Source organism: Salvelinus alpinus, chromosome 17 (genome assembly GCF_045679555.1).
Source record: "Salvelinus alpinus chromosome 17, SLU_Salpinus.1, whole genome shotgun sequence".
In the NCBI taxonomy this organism is placed as follows: Eukaryota; Metazoa; Chordata; class Actinopteri; order Salmoniformes; family Salmonidae; genus Salvelinus; species Salvelinus alpinus.
The window spans coordinates 19611030-19629994 of record NC_092102.1 but is presented as its reverse complement, the minus strand read 5'-3'; the positions used below and the strand labels follow the sequence as shown (position 1 = coordinate 19629994).

At 41.6% G+C, this 18965-nt stretch overlaps 1 protein-coding gene across 2 annotated transcripts; it reads left to right on the top strand.

Annotated features, from left to right (window-relative positions):
* Positions 1 to 216: 216 nt before the first annotated feature.
* LOC139542388 (transcription factor CP2) lies at positions 217 to 18945 on the top strand. Of its 2 annotated transcripts, XM_071347768.1 has the most exons (18): positions 217 to 522; positions 969 to 1202; positions 3062 to 3213; positions 9915 to 9991; positions 10124 to 10229; positions 10452 to 10558; positions 10785 to 10937; positions 11043 to 11153; positions 11423 to 11511; positions 11728 to 11776; positions 12758 to 12784; positions 13978 to 14022; positions 14917 to 15010; positions 15125 to 15215; positions 15331 to 15437; positions 16348 to 16490; positions 16705 to 16756; positions 16877 to 18945. In XM_071347768.1, exons 2-18 carry the CDS (start codon positions 1081 to 1083, stop codon positions 16912 to 16914), a joined length of 1563 nt encoding a protein of 520 aa, XP_071203869.1. In that variant the 5' UTR covers positions 217 to 522; positions 969 to 1080; the 3' UTR covers positions 16915 to 18945. The 2 variants fall into 2 exon arrangements, with proteins under 2 accessions (XP_071203869.1, XP_071203870.1); XM_071347769.1 differs by lacking the exon at positions 12758 to 12784.
* Positions 18946 to 18965: the final 20 nt, after the last annotated feature.

The window sequence follows — 18965 nt, the reverse complement described above, 5'->3', positions numbered from 1 at the left end:
ATTTTGTTCAGTATAGATAAAGTTGAATGGGTTGGGGGGCTTGGAAGGGGTTTAATTTATTATTTAAAAAATGGGGGGGGGGGGGGGGGGTAGAAGTTAGTCGGGATTCATTATTATTATTATATTTTGTATTATTTTATTTATTATTTAAAAAAAATCTTAGTAGTATAGAATTAGGCAGACCAGCACAGTAGGTGGCGGCATGCACCTTAAATGTTTGTTTGCGGACCGCCATGATATCATAGAAGAAGAATAAGCTTTCTAGCCGAGTAGATAAACAAACTTATTATTAGGTTTGTATAGCGATTAATGGAGATTTAATTAACTACCATATACAACTCAATTAGTTCTCGTTTCGTTATATTCAAATAATCAGTGTTCGCATCATCGTTTCCCTGAAGAGTAGTAGCGCATGTTGGAGATAACCAACGTTAGCTAACTATCTCAATATGGAGAGAACGCGGGAGCAACATGGCATGCAATGGTCACAGGGTTAGCTAGTCAACTTACTTGGTTTCAAAGGTAAGTTCGATAGCTATTTACGTACTAGCTAGAAGTGCTATCATAATTTAACTTCATATTAACACAACAAACCACGTTGAGTTGTAACGTTAGCAAGGTAACGTTAAAACATTCATCCACAATCATTGAAGTTCCCCAGGTAACGTTATTTACGTTACATTAGTGAGTTAGCAAGTAGTTAACGTTAGCATAGTAACATTATGCCATATAGCAAAGCTTTTCATTTTGTACATTCGCTAGTTACTACACACAGCATTTAACTTACCAGTCATTCTAGCTTAAATATCTTTAATGTGGGATACTGCAATACCTGCCAGCTGTGTGATGACATTTTGTGGTCCATACAATCTGGAATTTCTTGTCAATTCGTTTGCTAGGCCTATATTAAACCAATAGTCTTTACACTGGTACTGAACTGTGTATGTTTCATGGCATTTCTCTTCCAGTTTGGTAGCAAAAGACATCTATCAGGCTGTAAGAAATTTGCAGTTTGGAATTTTGTGACCAGGGATCGAGAATTTGAGACAAGTTCGACTGCAATCAGATCCACGCGTCGTCATGGCTTGGGCTCTGAAGTTGCCACTCACTGATGAGGTGATTGAATCAGGTCTGGTCCACGACTTTGATGCCAGTCTTTCTGGCATTGGACAAGAGCTTGGAGCTGGGGCGTACAGTATGAGGTATGAATCATAATTGAATAATAATTTCATCTATTGAAATGTTAATGTCAAGACTTTGTACTTTTACATAGAAAATCAGTATCTGTCAGTGAAAAAAATATATACTGTTTTAACTATTCAAGAGTAGGCCCTATCATCTGTATCAGTTAGCCTATAATGAGTTGGTGGCCGTCGCTCTCTAGTAATTTGTCCTTTTGCATGGTGCTGTTTTAAATGTTAGGAGTGTGTGTTTTCAGTTCAGAGAGAGCGTCGGCCAAAGAACCTATGAATAGTGAAGCTGTAAAGTAGTTTGTTATGGAACGCATACCTCAAGTGGAAACGGCCCTCTAAATCTAGGCTACTATTTACTTTCAGTATATTCCATTCTAGAATGGAATGCATTTAGAATGTATCCTATTCTCAATGTTGCTAAATTGTCTCTCCCAAGCTATAGTTTACTGTTCGCTTACTATTTGTGTTGGTGGATAGGACAGCTTCTCAAAATACTTATGTTTTTGGTGGTGTGTATGTCAAAATTAGTTTGTTTTGTTAAACACATCACACACCCATTTTATAGTGATTTTACAGAAAAAGCTTTTTTTTTGCCAGTAATTCACGAGTTAGCTCATTCATAGACGCTAACTACAGAGTATCTTCTGGCCGGGGGAGTTTTATTAAGAGCTGCAACGCTGCTCTAAACATTAACACGCATTGCTTGCGGGACTGTTTTGGAAACATAAGGAATGTATTTTTCATATCAGGGAGAAATAAGAATAATAATAAAAAAAATTACAACACACCTTTGTGTAAACAGAAGATGGACACCATGAACATGATGTCACGGGAACATACTGTCGGTAACAGTGTTTAAAACAGTGTACAGTAAGTGTAAATTATTTTGATGTGATATGTAAGTAAAGGGCTTCATGTTGCACTCCCGAGTGGCACAGCGCTCTAAGGCACTACATATCAGTGCAAGAGGCGTTACTACAGTCCCTGGTTCGAATCCAGGCTGTATCACATCTGGTCGTGATTGGGAGTCCCAAAGGGCGTCGCACAATTGGCCAAGCGTTGTCCAGGTTTGGCCGGGGTAGGTCGTCATTGTAAATAAGAATTTGTTCTTAACTGACTTGCCTAGTTAAATATATATTTTAACGTGTTTCTAGAACCGTACTGCAATTGAGCTTCGATTCACGTTTAGATGGAGAATTTGCCTGCCAGAACCAATTTGCCTCTAAACTGAACATGTAAGGTCCTTGGACTATAAGGTGTAACGTTAGGCTCCTTTAGTCCATTATTGGGCTAGCATAGGCCTAACCTTCCATCAGTACTCTCTTGAGGATCGTTCTTATGCCAGAAAAGAGGCCTTAATCTGTCAGAATTGGGATTTTTACTGTGTCAGGAACAGTTTGTGTGTAAGGGATACATCCCTCTCTTTCTGACTGCTCTTTTGTTAGTATTGTAAGTGTTCTGTTACATGATACTAAAGTGCCTCATTGTCAGTATAATTCTTATGTTGAGAGGGAGGATGAGATACCTAGGCTGCATACCAAGGTAGTTGATTGCACAAGTTTTTACTATCGTAACTAATGAACTGTGAAGAAAGTTTGTTATAAATCACTTGTTCTTTTCCAGTGGCTTCTAGTAATAGTAATTTCATTTACATTTATTGGGTGGGTAACAGAATTTCCTCACGTTTTTAATTTGGAAAACTTTTGTAAGAGTTGAGCTTACCTTTTCAGTCTCTCGTATTCTGGAGGTACAAGTTCTGTTGAGTTGTTGTTTCAGACAGTTCTTGATACTATGCCAATGTCATGTGCTTGTAAAAGACCTTGGCTTGCCAGTTCATTGACCATGTTGTCTTGTGGTTCTTTCTCCAGCGACGTGCTGGCCCTCCCCATCTTTAAGCAGGAGGAGTCTAACCTGCCGCCTGACAGTGAGAACAAGATTCTTCCTTTCCAGTATGTTCTGTGTGCAGCGACCTCGCCTGCTATCAAACTGCACGATGAAACACTTACCTACCTCAACCAAGGTTAGCATCTCTGTTTTACATTACATGCTTTTCTTTTGAATTTGATGCCAATTTGAAAGTAATAGCCAGATTTTGTGTGTGTGTACATACATACATACATACTTACACAGTGCATTTGTAAAGTACTCAGACCCCTTGACTTTTTCCACATTTTGTTACTTTACAGCCTCATTTTAAAATTGATTTAAATTCTACACACAATACCCCACAATGAAAAAGCAAAAACAGGTTTTTATAAGTTTTTGCAAATGTATAAAAAAAAAACTACTGAAATATCACATCTACATAAGTATTCAGACCCTTTACTTTGTTGAAGCACCTTTGGCAGTGATTACAGCCCAGAGTCTTCTTGGGTATGACGCTACAAGCTTGACACACCTGTATTTGGAGAGTTTCTCCCATTCTTCTTTGCAGATCCTCTCAAGTTCTGTCAGGTTGGATACGGAGCGTCGCTGCACAGCTATTTTCAGGTCTCACCAGAGATGACCGATCGTGTTCAAGTCCGGGCTCTGGCTGGGCCACTCAAGGACATTCAGACTATTTATTTATTTATTACCACTTTCTCTCCCCAATTTCGTGGTATCCAATTGGTAGTTTCAGTCTTGTCCCTTCGCTGCAACGGACTCGGGAGTGGCGAAGGTCGAGTTCCGTGCGACCTCTGAAACACAAGCCAGCCAAGCTGCACTGCTTCTTGTACACAATGCCTGCTTAACCTGGAAGCCAGCCGCACCAATGTGTTGGAGGAAACACCGTACTCCTGGCGACTGTCAGCGTGCACTGCGCCCGGCCCGCCCCAGGAGTTGCTAAAGTGTGATGGGACAAACCCCGGCCAAACCCTCCCCTAACCCGGATGACGCTGGGCCAAGTGTGCGCCGCCACATGGGTCTCCCGGCTGCGACAGAGCCTGGACTCGAACCAGGATCTCTAGTGACACAGCTAGCTAGCACTGCGAGGCTTTGCCTTAGACCACTGCGCCACTCGGGAGGCCGACATTCAGAGACTTGTCCCGAAGGCACTCCTGCATTGTTTTGGTTGTGTACTTGGGGTCTTTGTCCTGTTGGAAGGTGAACCTTCGCTCCAGTCTGAAGTATATATTTGATAGTCTTCGAAGTAGCCACTCTTTGCCTTGATGACAGCTTTGCACACTCTTGGCATTATCTCAACTAGCTCCATGAGGTCGTCACCTGCAATGCATTTCAATTAACAGGTGTGCCTTGTTTATTTGTGAAATTTCTTTCCTTCTTAATGCGTTTGGGCTAATCAGTTGTCTTGTGACAAGGTAGGGGTGGTATTCAGAAGATAGCCCTACTTGGTAAGAGACCAAGTCTATATTATGGCAAGAACAGCTCAAATGAGCAAAGAGAAACGTCAGTCCATCATTACTTTAAGACATGTCAGTCAATGTGTAAAATTTCAAGAATTTTCTTCAAGTGAAGTTGCAAAAACCATCAAACGCTATGATGAAACTGGCTCTCATTAGGACCTCCAAAGGAAAGGAAGTGCCAAATCAAATTTGTCACATACAGATGGTTAGCAGATGTTAATGCGAGTGTAGCGAAATGCTTGTGCTTCCAGTTCCGACAATGCAGTACTAACCAACGAGTAATCTAACCTAACAATTCCACAACTACTACCTTATACACACATGTGTAAAGGGATAAAGAATATGTACATAAAGATATATGAACGAGTGATGGTACAGAACGGCATAGGCAAAATGCAGTAGATGGTATCGAGCACAGTATATACATATGAGATGAGTAATGTAGTGTATGTAAACATAAAAGTGCATAGTTTAAAGTGGCTAGTGATACATGTATTACATAAAGATGGCAAGATGCAGTAGATGATATAGAGTACCGTATATACATATACATATGAGATGAGTAATGTAGGGTATGTAAACATTATATTAAGTGGCATTGTTTAAAGTGGCTAGTGATACATTTTTGATCAATTTCCATCAATTCCATTATTAAAGTGAGCTGGAGTTGAGTCAGTATGTTGGCAGCAGCCACTCGATGTTAGTGGTGGCTGTTTAACAGTCTGTGGCCTTGAGATAGAAGCTGTTTTTCAGTCTCGGTCCCTGCTTTGATGCACCTGTACTGACCTCGCCTTCTGGATGATAGCGGGGTGAACAGGCAGTGGCTTGGGTGGTTGTTGTCCTTGATGATCTTTATGGCCTTCCTGTGACATCGGGTGGTGTAGGTGTCCTGGAGGGCAGGTAGTTTGCCCCCAGTGATGCGTTGTGCAGACCTCACTACCCTCTGGAGAGCCTTACGGTTGTGGGCGGAGCAGTTGCCATACCAGGCGGTGATACAGCCCGACAGGATGCTCTCGATTGTGCATCTGTAGAAGTTTGTGAGTGCTTTTGGTGACAAGACAAATTTCTTCAGCCTCCTGAGGTTGAAGAAGGCGCAGCAGCGCCTCTTCACAACGCTGTCTGTGTGGGTGGACCAATTCAGTTTGTCCGTGATGTGTACGCCGAGGAACTTAAAACTTACTACCCTCTCCACTACTGTCCCGTCGATGTGGATAGGGGGGTGCTCCCTCTGCTGTTTCCTGAAGTCCACAATCATCTCCTTTGTTTTGTTGACGTTGAGTGTGAGGTTATTTCCTGACACCACACTCCGAGGTCCCTCACCTCCTCCCTGTAGGCCGTCTCGTCGTTGTTGGTAATCAAGCCTACCACTGTAGTGTCGTCCGCATACTTGATGATTGAGTTGGAGGCGTGCATGGCCACGCAGTCGTGGGTGAACAGGGAGTACAGGAGAGGGCTCATAACGCACCCTTGTGGGGCCCCAGTGTTGAGGATCAGCGGGGTGGAGATGTTGTTACCTACCCTCACCACCTGGGGGCGGCCCGTCAGGAAGTCCAGGACCCAGTTGCACAGGGCGGCGTCGAGACCCAGGGTCTCGAGCTTGATGACGAGTTTGGAGGGTACTATGGTGTTAAATGCTGAGCTGTAGTCGATGAACAGCATTCTCACATAGGTATTCCTCTTGTGCAGATGGGTTAGGGCAGTGTGGTTGCGATTGCGTCGTCTGTGGATCTATTGGGGCGGTAAGCAAATTGGAGTGGGTCTAGGGTGTCAGGTAGGGTGGAGGTGATATGGTCCTTGACTAGTCTCTCAAAGCACTTCATGATGACGGAAGTGAGTGCTACGGGGCGGTAGTCGTTTAGCTCAGTTACCTTAGCTTTCTTGGGAACAGGAACAATGGTGGCCCACTTGAAGCATGTGGGAACAGCAGACTGGGATAAGAATTGATTGAATATGTCTGTAAACACACCAGCCAGCTGGTCTGCGCATGCTCTGAGGACGCGGCTGGGGATGTCGTCTGGGCTTAGCTTGTTTGATTGCCTTGCGGAGGGAATAGCTACACTGTTTGTATTCGGTCATGTTTCCGGTCACCTTGCCCTGGTTAAAAGCAGTGGTTCGCGCTTTCAGTTTTGCGCGAATGCTGCCATTAATCCACGGTTTCTGGTTTGGGAATGTTTTAATAGTTGTTGTGGGTACGACATCGCCAATGCACTTTCTAATGAACTCGATCACCGAATCAGCGTATTCGTCAATGTTGTTGTTGGACGCAATGCGGAACATATCCCAATCCACGTGATCGAAGCAGTCTTGAAGCGTGGAATCAGATTGGTCGGACCAGCGTTGAACAGACCTGAGCGCGGGAGCTTCTTGTTTTAGTGTCTGTCTGTAGGCTGGAAGCAACAAAATGGAGTCGTGGTCAGCTTTTCCGAAAGGAGAGCGGGGGAGGGCCTTATATGCGTCGCGGAAGTTAGAATAACAATGATCCAGGGTTTTACCAGCCCTGGTTGCGCAATCGATATGCTGATAGAATTTAGGGAGTCTTGTTTTCAGATTAGCCTTGTTAAAATCCCCAGCTACAATGAATGCAGCCTCAGGATATGTGCTTTCCAGTTTACATAGAGTCAAATAAAGTTCGTTCAGGGCCATCGATGTGTCTGCTTGGGGGGGAATATATACGGCTGTGATTATAATCGAAGAGTTACCACTGATGCATAGGACAAGTTCATTAGAGTTACCAGGCTCGGAAATTGCAGCCTAAATAAATAATAATATGGACTTTGTGTTTTTATATAAATAAATAAATAAATATCTCTTTCTTAACTTCTCACGAGTCAGCAACCCTGATCCGGTAGCACCCCCCAACTCACCCCACTGATTAGCACAGCTAGCATAGCGTCACAAGTAACTTGTAGCATCTAAATATCATTAAATCACAAGTCCAAGACACCAGATGAAAGATACAGGTCTTGTGAATAAAGCCACCATTTCAGATTTTTAAAATGTTTTACAGGGAAGACAGAATATGTAAATCTATTAGCTAACCACGTTAGCGGAGGACACGATATTTTTACCAGGCAGATTCGGCTAGGCGCCCACGTCCAGTTCACATGCACAACAGATATGATATAAAATCGTAAATTGGGTCTTACTATGGCTGATCTTTCATCAGAATGTTGATCAAAGTGTCCTTTGTCAAGATGAGTCGTTGGTTCCGTTCAGAAATGTTCCTTTCTCACTCCATTTAGCACAGGTACCGGTCGAGTGGCACGTATTTCTCAAACGATACTAAAATCTAACAACTGAACACCGCAAAACTCCCTAAAAAAATCAAATAATCTGATTAAACTATATTGAAAAAACATACATTACGATGATCTGGTCACATGTATCAAACAAACTTCGACACGGAGATAATAATGGCCGCACAACACAAGAAAAACGTAGCTCAAATTCCATCCAATCGAGAACCGGAAGTTGTCGGTCATGCCAAAGATTTTGCTCTCATTTCACGTCAGTCCCAGATAGACAAGAAATTTTTCCTCTGACGTCCTCTAGACACCCAGAGGAAGGCCAGTGAGTTGTGTTTCGGGTCATAGGAGGCATGACCATATATAGGCAGAGCTTTGAAGCCAGCACAAAACATCTTGATTTTATGTTCTTGGTCATGGAAAGTGCTGTGAAATGACTTCTGTATCACTCAGAGACAAAATTGAAACGGATTTAGAAACTAGAGATTGTCTTCTTTCCAATGGTATGATTCATATGCATATAGTAAGAGCAATGATTGAATAAGAGGCAGTTTAATCTGTAGAGCAAATTATGCTAATGCGAAAATATTACACCCTGTATTCTCAAGAGGTTAAACATACACTCAGTGCCCTCAAAGTTGTCATATCCCTTGACTTATTCTACATTTTGTTGTAACAGCCTGATTTTTTTTTTATTGAATGTATTTTTTCCCCTAACCCATCTACACAGACACACAATACCCCATAATGCCAAAGTGAATACATGTTTTTAGAAATGTTTGCAAATTTATTGAAACTTATATACAGAAATTTCACATTTACGTAAGTGTTCACACCCCTTAAGTCAATACATGTTATAATCACCTATGGCGGCGATTACAGCTGGTAGTCTTTGTGAGTAAGTTGCTTAGAGCTTTGCACACCTGCATTGTACAATATTTGCACATTTATTATTTTAAAAATTCTTCAAGCTCTGAAGTTGGTTGTTAATCATTGCTTGACAGCCATTTAAGTCTTGCCAATTTAAGTCAAAACCGTAACTAGGCTACTCAGGAACATTCCATATTGTCTCGTAAGAAACCCATGTGTTTTAGGTTATTGTCCTGCTGAAAGGTGAATTTGTCTCCCAGTGTGTTGGAGAGCAGTCAGCTAGGATTTTCCCTGTGCTTAGCTCTATTTTGTTTATTTTTATCCTAAAAAAGTCCCTAGTCTTTGCTGATGACAAGCATACCCATAACATGATGCAGCCACATGCTTGAAAATATAAAGAGTGGTACTCAGTGATATGTTGGATTCTCAGGACAAAGTTAATTTTGACATTGTTTGCAGTTTTACTTTCGTGCCTTTTTGCAAATATGTTTTTATTCTGTACAGTCTACTTTTCACTCTGTCGTTTAGTATTGTGGAGTAACTACAATGTTGATCCATCCTCAGTTTTCTCCTATCACAGCCATTAAAACCCTGTAACTGCTTCAAAGGCCTCATTGGTCTCATGGTGAAATCCCTGCACGGTTTCCTTCCTCTCTGGGAACGGAGTTAGGAAGGACGCCTGTGTCCTTGTAGTTACTGGGTATGTCGATACACTTTGGATGGTGTAACTTCACCATGCTCAAAGGGATATTCAATGTTTGCTTTTTTCCTTTTTTTTACCAATAGGTGCCCTTTGCGAGGCATTGGAAAATCTCCCTGGTCTTTGTTGTTGAATCTGTGTTTGAAATTCACTGCTCGACTGAGAGACCTTACAATTATCTGTATGTATGGGGTACAGAGATGAGGTAGTCATGAAAATCCTGTTAAACACTTATTGCACACAGAGTGAGTCAATGCAACTTATGTGACTTGTTAGGCACATTTCTACTCCGGAACATATTTAGGCTTGCCATAACAAAGGGGCTGATTACTTATTTACTCAGGACATTTCAGCTTTTCACTTAAAAACAATTGTAAAAATTTCTAAACATAATTCCACTTTGACATTTATGTGATATTGTGTGTAGGCCAGTGACAAAAAAATCTAAATTGAATCAATTTTAAGCTGTAAAACAACAAAATGTGGGATGTCAAGGGGTGTGAATACTTTCTGAAGGCACTGTGTGTGTTCCATCTATCTAAAGATTCTGTTTCGATTTCAGGACAGTCTTATGAAATTCGAATGCTTGACAATCGGAAATTGGGTGAACTCCCAGAAATCACTGGCAAAATGGTGAAGGTAAGATGAACAAGAACCCTGAGTCGTGAGTAAGTGATTGCATGGGTCTGTTCCAATGAGAATGTCCCATGTGGTCTATCAGTCATGTAGGTACTTCCTAGTTCCTCAGTGCCGTTTTCTGTGTGCCCACAGAGCATCATCCGCGTGGTCTTCCATGACCGGCGTCTTCAGTACACAGAGCACCAGCAGCTGGAGGGCTGGCGCTGGAACAGGCCTGGAGACCGCATCCTCGACCTGGGTAAGCTGTCTGTCCGTCATGGGTGGTGGCCTACTCTGGGTGAAGAAGGATAGGAGGGTGCTGCTTTTAAGACTTTAGCTGCTGTGGCACTGACATGGTTTCAAATAACACTGAGTTGTTTCTTCAGTGAAATAAATGATGGTTGACAACAGGCTGTATAACATAAAGACTGAGTGCTCACACAATCCTTCTGATAACTTGTCTCGTGTTGCTCCATTGTAGATATCCCCATGTCAGTTGGCATGGTCGATCCCAGGGCTAACCCTACTCAGCTTAACACTGTGGAGTTCCTGTGGGACCCTTCAAAAAGAACCTCGGTTTTTATCCAGGTAGCATGATAAACACAACCACATGGTTGTTTTCATAATGCTGGTCCTAGCTTATCTTCTAACGTCAGTCCAAGACTATCTGAATGGAGTGGAAACAAATGGGTTTTCAAGCCAAATAGAGCTCTCACCATGTTTGTACTGAATTAAACTAATAGTTTTGTCCTAATATGACAACTTTAGCTAAATCCTTCTGTTTTCAAATAGGCATGCTGATTCCTTGTTTTAGGTTCACTGCATCAGCACAGAGTTCACTATGCGGAAGCACGGGGGAGAGAAGGGCGTGCCTTTCCGCATCCAGATCGACACTTTCAAAGAGAATGATGGCGAAGAGTATACAGAGCACTTGCATTCTGCCAGCTGTCAGGTCAAAGTCTTCAAGGTGAGAAGAAAGTCTGACCAAAGACATTTACTGTTGCCATAAAGTGTCATTTGATCCTGATCACGGTACTGTCCATTATAAACAACTTTACCTCACCTGTGGCAGCCTAAAGGTGCAGACAGGAAGCAGAAGACAGACCGAGAGAAGATGGAAAAGAGGGCGCCTCAGGAGAAGGAGAAATACCAGCCCTCGTATGAAACCACCATCCTAACAGAGGTTAGAGTCAGTGTATTGAGTGAATGGGATGGAGGAAAATGTTGGATATGGAGAGGAAGATGTGGTAGCAGTCAGTATGAAGTCTAAGGAATGAAGAAACATGAGCAAAATGATGCATCCTTTTAATTATTTGTGTCAGTAATATCATAATGCATAGAAATTCTGTACACAGGTTTTCTTCATGAAGTAATAACTTGCATCTGGAATGCTGGATTATGTAAAGAGCCTAGGTCCCTCCCTACTAGAATAACAGAAATGTTCTCTTGCAGTGCTCTCCCTGGCCAGAGGTCACCTATGTAAATAACTCTCCATCGCCTGGCTTCAACAGCTCACACAACAGTTTTCCAGTGGCAGAGGGGTAGGTATCAGGACATAAACATGCAGCCTGCACTGAACCACACTGCTTGCGTTACAAATTGTTTATTTTGTTTGATATGTACATTTATAAAAGATTATGTGGGGATGCAATGTAATGTCTAATACCTCTGTTCTTTGGGAATGTCTGTCTATTTTCCTTCTATTCCCAGAATGTACATCTCAACCTTTTCATGTTCCTTTTCTCTGTCCCTCCCAGCAATGGATCCCCCAGTCACCAGCCAGAGCTAGTTGATCAGGTAGCAGATGTAAGTGCCTGTGTCCCTTCCCTTTGTGTGTCCAAAACCCACCTATGGGTCACAGTCTCCTGCACCATCCCTTCCCATGTCACCAACCCCCACATCTACATGTTTAAAGTCCAGCTTTTTTCACATAACTGAAGTTGGCACATTGTGGTCATGCTTTAAGTTCACATTTTGCCTTTTGCTTTTGGCAGCAGCACTAGTGAAATACTGTAGGAAATTGTCAGTAGTGGGCTATTTAAACTGAAGTGTAAGAATGACGGCTGAGGAGACTGGCTATGTAACTTTGCAATCAGTACGTTATTTTATTTTCAAAGCAGCACGACTTTACATCTTGTTTTCACATGATAGATGTCATTTTTTTTTACCCTTTCTCCATTGATCACATTTGCATGTAGTCGAATATATTTACAAAAATAATGAATAATGAATATGTCAAAACTGTTTTGTACTTTGCTGAAATGGTTTTCTGTCTGGAAATGATTTGCAACAGTTGGGAAAAGCAATGGCTATGCATTGATAAATATCAGGTTTAGAATACCTGACTAATTTTATAAGAACCTGCAGAATGAGAAATGTAATGAAAAAAAACTAAAATGTGGATACGTCCCTTTGCTTTCAACAGTTTTATTAATTTGTGCGAACATTGAATTAGTGCAGTGCTTATATTGAATTGTTCTTCTCTTGTGACTCCCTCTGTTTTCCCATTTATGGATACATAGAACCAAGCCAGTTATTAATACATGGGTAAAACATGCCCTTTGTTTTTGGGTCCATCAAAGCAACCATTTAACTACTGTAGTAGACTGTCCTCCATAAAGAATCTGTTGTATCACGTGCATCCCCAATGATTTAATATGGTTGATGGATGGAAACAGACCTTGAAATGAGCCTAGATAGCCATGTCCGTGCACCTGTCAGTTCAGTTTTATAAAGGGTGTGTACACCTTTTCTCCCTTCTTTCTCCTGCATTATTATCCAATATAGATTGAAAGCTGTCTGACTGATACAATTGTAAGTTTCCAACCTTTTCTAAACGTCTGACTCTGATTTAAGATGCAGACTTCACGGTTTAGACCGACTCAAACAGAATGTGCAATATTCACTAATAATATATCTTTAAACGATTGATTGCACTTATTAACCCTATTACTTGCCGTCTGATAATGATAAGTGTGTATCCAGTTGTTTTGGGTAGTTTAATCATTTGTAGGCAGCAACATCTGTCTTAACTCTCCCAAAGGCCTGCTTGAATTTTTTACATGAAAAAAAAGGTGCAGTTTGTGTCGAATGACACTAATATTTGCCTGAGTGCCAGTCTGTTTGTGCCATCATGCAACCTCCTTGTCACTCATTGTCATGCCAATCATTGGCAATAGAGTTGGCCAGAGCACAAACAGATCTGGAACCAGCCTGCTGTAATACTCCCATTACTTGTACCAGCATTTATTACAATGCTTCTACATGATGTACGTAATAGTCATGTAACCATTGCATTTCAAACGCTGAGTGTGTGTATATAGCAATAGGATGTAAAGTGCATTTGGAAAGTATTCAGACCCCTTCACTTTTTCCACATTTTGTTACGTTACAGCCTTATTAAAAAAAGAAAAATCCCTCAACAATCTACACACAATATGTGGGAACTCCTTCAAGACTGTTGGTAAAGCATTCCAGGTGAAGCTGGTTGAAATAATGCCAAGAGTGTGCAAACGGTGGCTACTTTGAAGAATCTCAAATATAAAACATATTTTGATTTGTTTAACACTTTGTTTTTGGTTATTACATGATTCCATATATGTTATTTCATAGTTTTGATGTATTCACTATTCTATAATATAGAAAATAGTACAAATAAAGAAACACTGGAATGAGGTGTGTCAAATTTTGACTGGTACTCTATGTAAATAAGGTATTTCAGTTTTGCTTTTAAATTTGCAAACATTTCTAAAAACCAGTTTTTCACTTTGTCGTTGTGGGGTATTGTGTGTGATTTTCTTTTAGAGTAAAGCTGTAACATAAACGTTAAGGGGTCTGAATACTTTCTGAATACACTGTATTTTGGCAACGTTGCTGTTTGCAAAATATCACTCCTTGTGTTTTACCCCCATTTATAGACAGAAATACATGAGCAAAGTTTTTGGGGGATTGGGGAGGTTTTGAAATATGACGATACAATTTTAAAATTGAGACATTCTGCTTTACAGTTGCCATCCCATCTACTTACAAGAGACGGTGAAAGTATCCATCAGGTATATATGAATTTATTTGATGGTTTCTAGTTTGAATGTCATTTTTTGGGCTTTCAAAGCAAAAGTGAGATACAGGTAACTGTCAAAATGAAGGAACAGTGTCTGAATAGGCCGCTAGGCCACCACGTGCCAGAACAGCTTCAATGCAGCTTGGCATAGTTTCTACAAGTGTCTGGAACTCTATTGGAGGGAACTTTCATCATGTTTCGTTGATGGTGCTGGAAAACGCTGTCTCGGGCACCGCTCCTGAATCTCTTATAAGTGTTCAATTGGGTTGAGATCTGGTGAACTGAGACACACACACCCTTTAAACCCCTTATGTTCCTTTGAGACACCTCTTTCAAAGTGAGATCTCTTCTAGACATGGTAGCCAAAATAATGGACATCTGGGCATTTTTTATACATCACCCTAAGCATGATGGGATGTTAATTGCATAATTAACTCAGCCACACCTGTGTGGAAGCATCTGCTTTCAATATACTTTCTATCCTTCATTTACTCACGTTTCCTGTATTTTGGCAGTTACTTGTACATTGCATGTCTTCTCTGACCAGGCTCCCAGCATAAATGTTTGCGTGTGTGTAGAACAACCAAGACCATAACTATTTATTTATGTGTGCAGATGTGGATGACTGCTACCGTGGTCTACGGTAATTTTTGTGTGTACTGTAAACCTCTTAGAACACAATTTGAATCTACTCTGACATTGTAATGGGTCTGTATTCCTCCATGTAACATGTTCTGGGATGGGTTAGCTCAGATAAACTGCTCATACCTGGCTGTATACATCTGACCTTACAGTGGAATTGATTGTTTTTAAAAGTGTACAATCCAGAAGTGAATTAACATTTGGATTGCGTTTGCTCCACCTGTCTCTCTTTTGGAACAAACAGAACCTGTTACCCACGGCAACACCACAGGATGCACAGCAGTGGCTCCATAGAAACCGCTTTTCACCGTTCTGTCGGCTCTTCACTAATTTCTCAGGTAAGAAGGTATATATATATTCTCAACACATATATATATATATTGCAGTGAATTTATATTCTCAACATTGTCATGTTGTGGAAGTCAGTCTAAAAGTAGGCTGATTTGTTCCAGGAGCTGATCTGTTGAAGCTGACCAGGGAAGATGTCATTCAGATATGTGGGCCAGCAGATGGTATTAGGCTCTTCAACGCGTTGAAAGGACGGTTAGTCTTCTTTCTTATCACTACTTCCATATTGCAGCATTCAAATGCCTATTGAATTTTATCACAATTTTTTTTAAAGTGAGAAGTTTGTCAGCTTATTTCGGTGTGTGTGCAGGGTGGTACGTCCCAGGCTGACGGTGTATGTGTGCCAGGAATCCCAGCAGGCTCGGGAACAGCAGCAGAAACACGAGAACGGAGACGCAGCTAGCAGCACTTTTTTCGGTATGTGTTCTGTGTTCTACTCTGAATATACCAAATATTAAGAACACCTTAATATTGAGTTGCACCCCCCCCCTTTGCCTTTAGAACAGCCTCAATTCGTCAGGGCATAGGTATCGAAAGTGTTCCACAGGGATGCTGGCCTATGTTGACTCCAATGCTTCCCACAGTTGTCAAGTTGGCTGGATGTCCTTTGGGGGGGTAGACCTTACTTGATACCCACATGGGAAACTGAGCGTGAAAAACCCAGCAATGTTGCAGTTCTTGACACAAATTGGTGTGCCTGGCACCTACTACTGTACCCCGTTCAAAGGCACTTAAATCTTTTGTCTTGCCCATTCACCCTCTGAATGGTACACATACAACATCCATGTCTCAAGGCTTAAAAATCCTTCTTTAACCTGTCTTCTCCCCTTCATCTACACTGATTTTTGAAGTGTACATCAATAAGGGATCATAGCTTTCGCCTGGATTCACCTGGTTAGTCTGTCATGGAAAGAGCAGGTGTTCTTAATGTTTTGTATACTCAGTGTATAAAGCATTCATAACGCATGCTTACCTACTTGCTGATGGCGGTGCAAAGCATCATATGGCATAATGATAGCTCTCTGTTTGTTACGGCATACCACACTGTTTCATGTTTTACTAGTGGTATGTACAGGATACACATGGTATACACCGTCCAACGAAATACTTACTTGCAGGTTCCTTCTCGACAATGCAACAACAATAAGAAATAATATAAGAATATGAACATAAAGTAAATGGCAGAAGAATAGAATAAACATTTAAGCATAAGTTTTAATACAGGAAGGCACTATTTATAGTCCAATATTTACACATGGATTGGGGGACAAGGTGCTACGACAATTATTGATAATGTATTCCTGTACACGTCTGTTTTCTTCTGCAGTGTACCATGCCATCTACCTGGAGGACTTGACAGCAGTTGAGCTGACAGAGAAGATCGCTCAGCTCTTCAACATCTCACCCAGACAGATCAGTCAGATCTTTAAACAGGGACCCACTGGTATACATGTCCTGGTCAGTGACGAGGTAAGGCTGTCTTTAGTCTACCTTTTGTGTTGTCCGAAAAGGCACCCTATTCCTATGTTGTGCCCTAGTTTTGCTCAGAGTCCCAAAAGGGGTGAGCTACACAATAGGGTCTGATTTTAGACGCAGCCTTTGTCTCTGGCTCAGTCTGCCTTAAGGCTGTCCTAATGTATACAACGTTATTGGCCTCTAAGACGGAATCTCTCGTTTCTCACAGATGATTCAAAACTTCCAGGATGAAGTATGTTTTGTTTTGGATACAATGAAAGGTGAGTGCCATCCAGTTGTTTTCTTTTACCACAAATATTGGAGGGTGGAGAAGTGTCTGTGGTAGCTACGCTTGTAAAATCACCCTTCATGATATAGGCGCTGTTTTTGTTAATCCTCAGCCGAGACGAACGACGGCTACCACATCATCCTGAAATGAAAACTGTCTGGGGGATTGTCTAGCCCCCGCTCTCTCCTGACACCCAACCCTGCCAGCCCCTCTACAGCCTCAGCCCTTGATGTACCTGGACCGTGCTGAAGATGACCCGATCGTTTCGCTCAACGATTCTCTAGAGGCTGCTCGCTACGGGGAACATTTTGACTGAAGCACCTTGCCCATCCTCGATACCTTATTGTCTTATTTTAAAGGAGTGACACTATTTGAGCTGCCATATTGATGCAACTCTCCAGTCTCCTCCCATACTAAAACCCCTTTTTAAATGGTTGCGTTTTCCTGCTTTGTTGCTCATATGTTTGAAAAAGAGAATCGACTGCTTCAGAATCAACGACTTTGCTGTCTTGTTTTTAGAATTCAGTGTTGCATGGAAAGGGATCCACAACAAGAGATGCAGAGTGCGTATGGTCTCCGGTCTCCATCTCCTCCTCCTACTAGGCTGCTGGACATCAAGGAGTCGTTTTGTGAGGACCGTGGTCATGGTTAAGTAGCTACGGCAACAAAGCTTGCACAGGATATAAAATCTTAACTAGGTTAAAGATACAAAAGGGTTCTAATATCCCATAATTCTTTGCATAAATGCAGAAGCATTCTAGAACACGGGACCAGCAATGTGAGCGAAAATGACTGGAAGCAGTACAGAAAGTGTAAAAATAAAAACAATTGTAGATAATTTACTCAGCAAGCATATAGCATAACTGTTTTATTCATTTATAGGTTTTTCAAATGATCTACAGCCATTTTATTACTTGGATTTCCTGACCGCTGATCATGTCATGCCAGCAGCATACCACTGCTGGCTTGCTTCTGAAGCTAAGCAGGGTTGGTCCTGGTCAGTCCCTGGATGGGAGACCAGATGCTGCTGGAAGTGGTGTTGGAGGGCCAGTAAGAGGCACTCTTTCCTCTGGTCTAAAAAATATCCCAATGCCCCAGGGCAGTGATTGGGGACACTGCCCTGTGTAGGGTGCCGTCTTTCGGGTGGGATGTTAAAATGGGTGTCCTGACTCTCTGAGGTCATTAAAGATCCCATGGCACTTATCGTAAGAGTAGGGGTGTTAACCCTGGTGTCCTGGCTAAATTCCCAATCTGGCCCTCAAAATCATCATGGCCACCTAATAATCCCCAGTTTACAATTGGCTCATTCATCCCCTCCTCTCCCCTGTAACTATTCCCCAGGTCGTTGCTGTAAATGAGAACGTGTTCTCAGTCAACTTACCTGGTAAAATAAAGGATAAAATAAAAAATGTTTTCAATGCTGATCCTGTGGAATCCAACATGAATTTGCTGGTCCCATGAATTTGTTTATTTGGAATTATCCAGGTTAGGACAAAGTAATATCTTCAACCTAAAATCTTAACAGGAAGTCATAATGGAAAATGAAAGGGACACCTGTAGCATATATGAGATCCCCTCTGTTCTCCCAGTGAGCGCTGTGCTCCTGTGAAAGCCCACATCTGTCAAGTAGTATTTTTCGTCCATCTGTGCAGCTTTTCTAGGTCTTTAATCACTGTCAAGTCTGTGTCAGTATACTGTTCTGTTCATGCCTCCCCCTTATTCATTAAACCGATTGACATCACTTTCTTTATTGACCACACACCGTGGCAACACCAGCAACCTACTAGTCTCTGTCTTGCCCGCTATCCCTATTTACCGTTATACTGTATTTATCACTTTACAGTGTCATTAAGATGGTTTTGGACAATTTGTTAACTTTTTTTTGTAGTAGATGGTTGTTTTAAAAGTGTGAATTTTGAATCATGTTTTACTTTGACTGTTTTTATAAATGTGTAAACAGACTTGTGTTTCTACCTTGTTTAAAGAGAAGCAGTCTACATTGTTTTGGGATATTACCACTATCAAGTATTAATATATAGTAGTGGGTTGTTCAGGGTATACCACAGCTGCATGTGGAAAGCTAGAGTTGGTTCCCATTCAATAAGGTTCTACTGAACGCTAGATGTTGCCCACCTTTGCCCCTCATCCAAGTCATCAGAACGATTAAACTACTTACCCATACATTGCCTGTTTTGTATTTT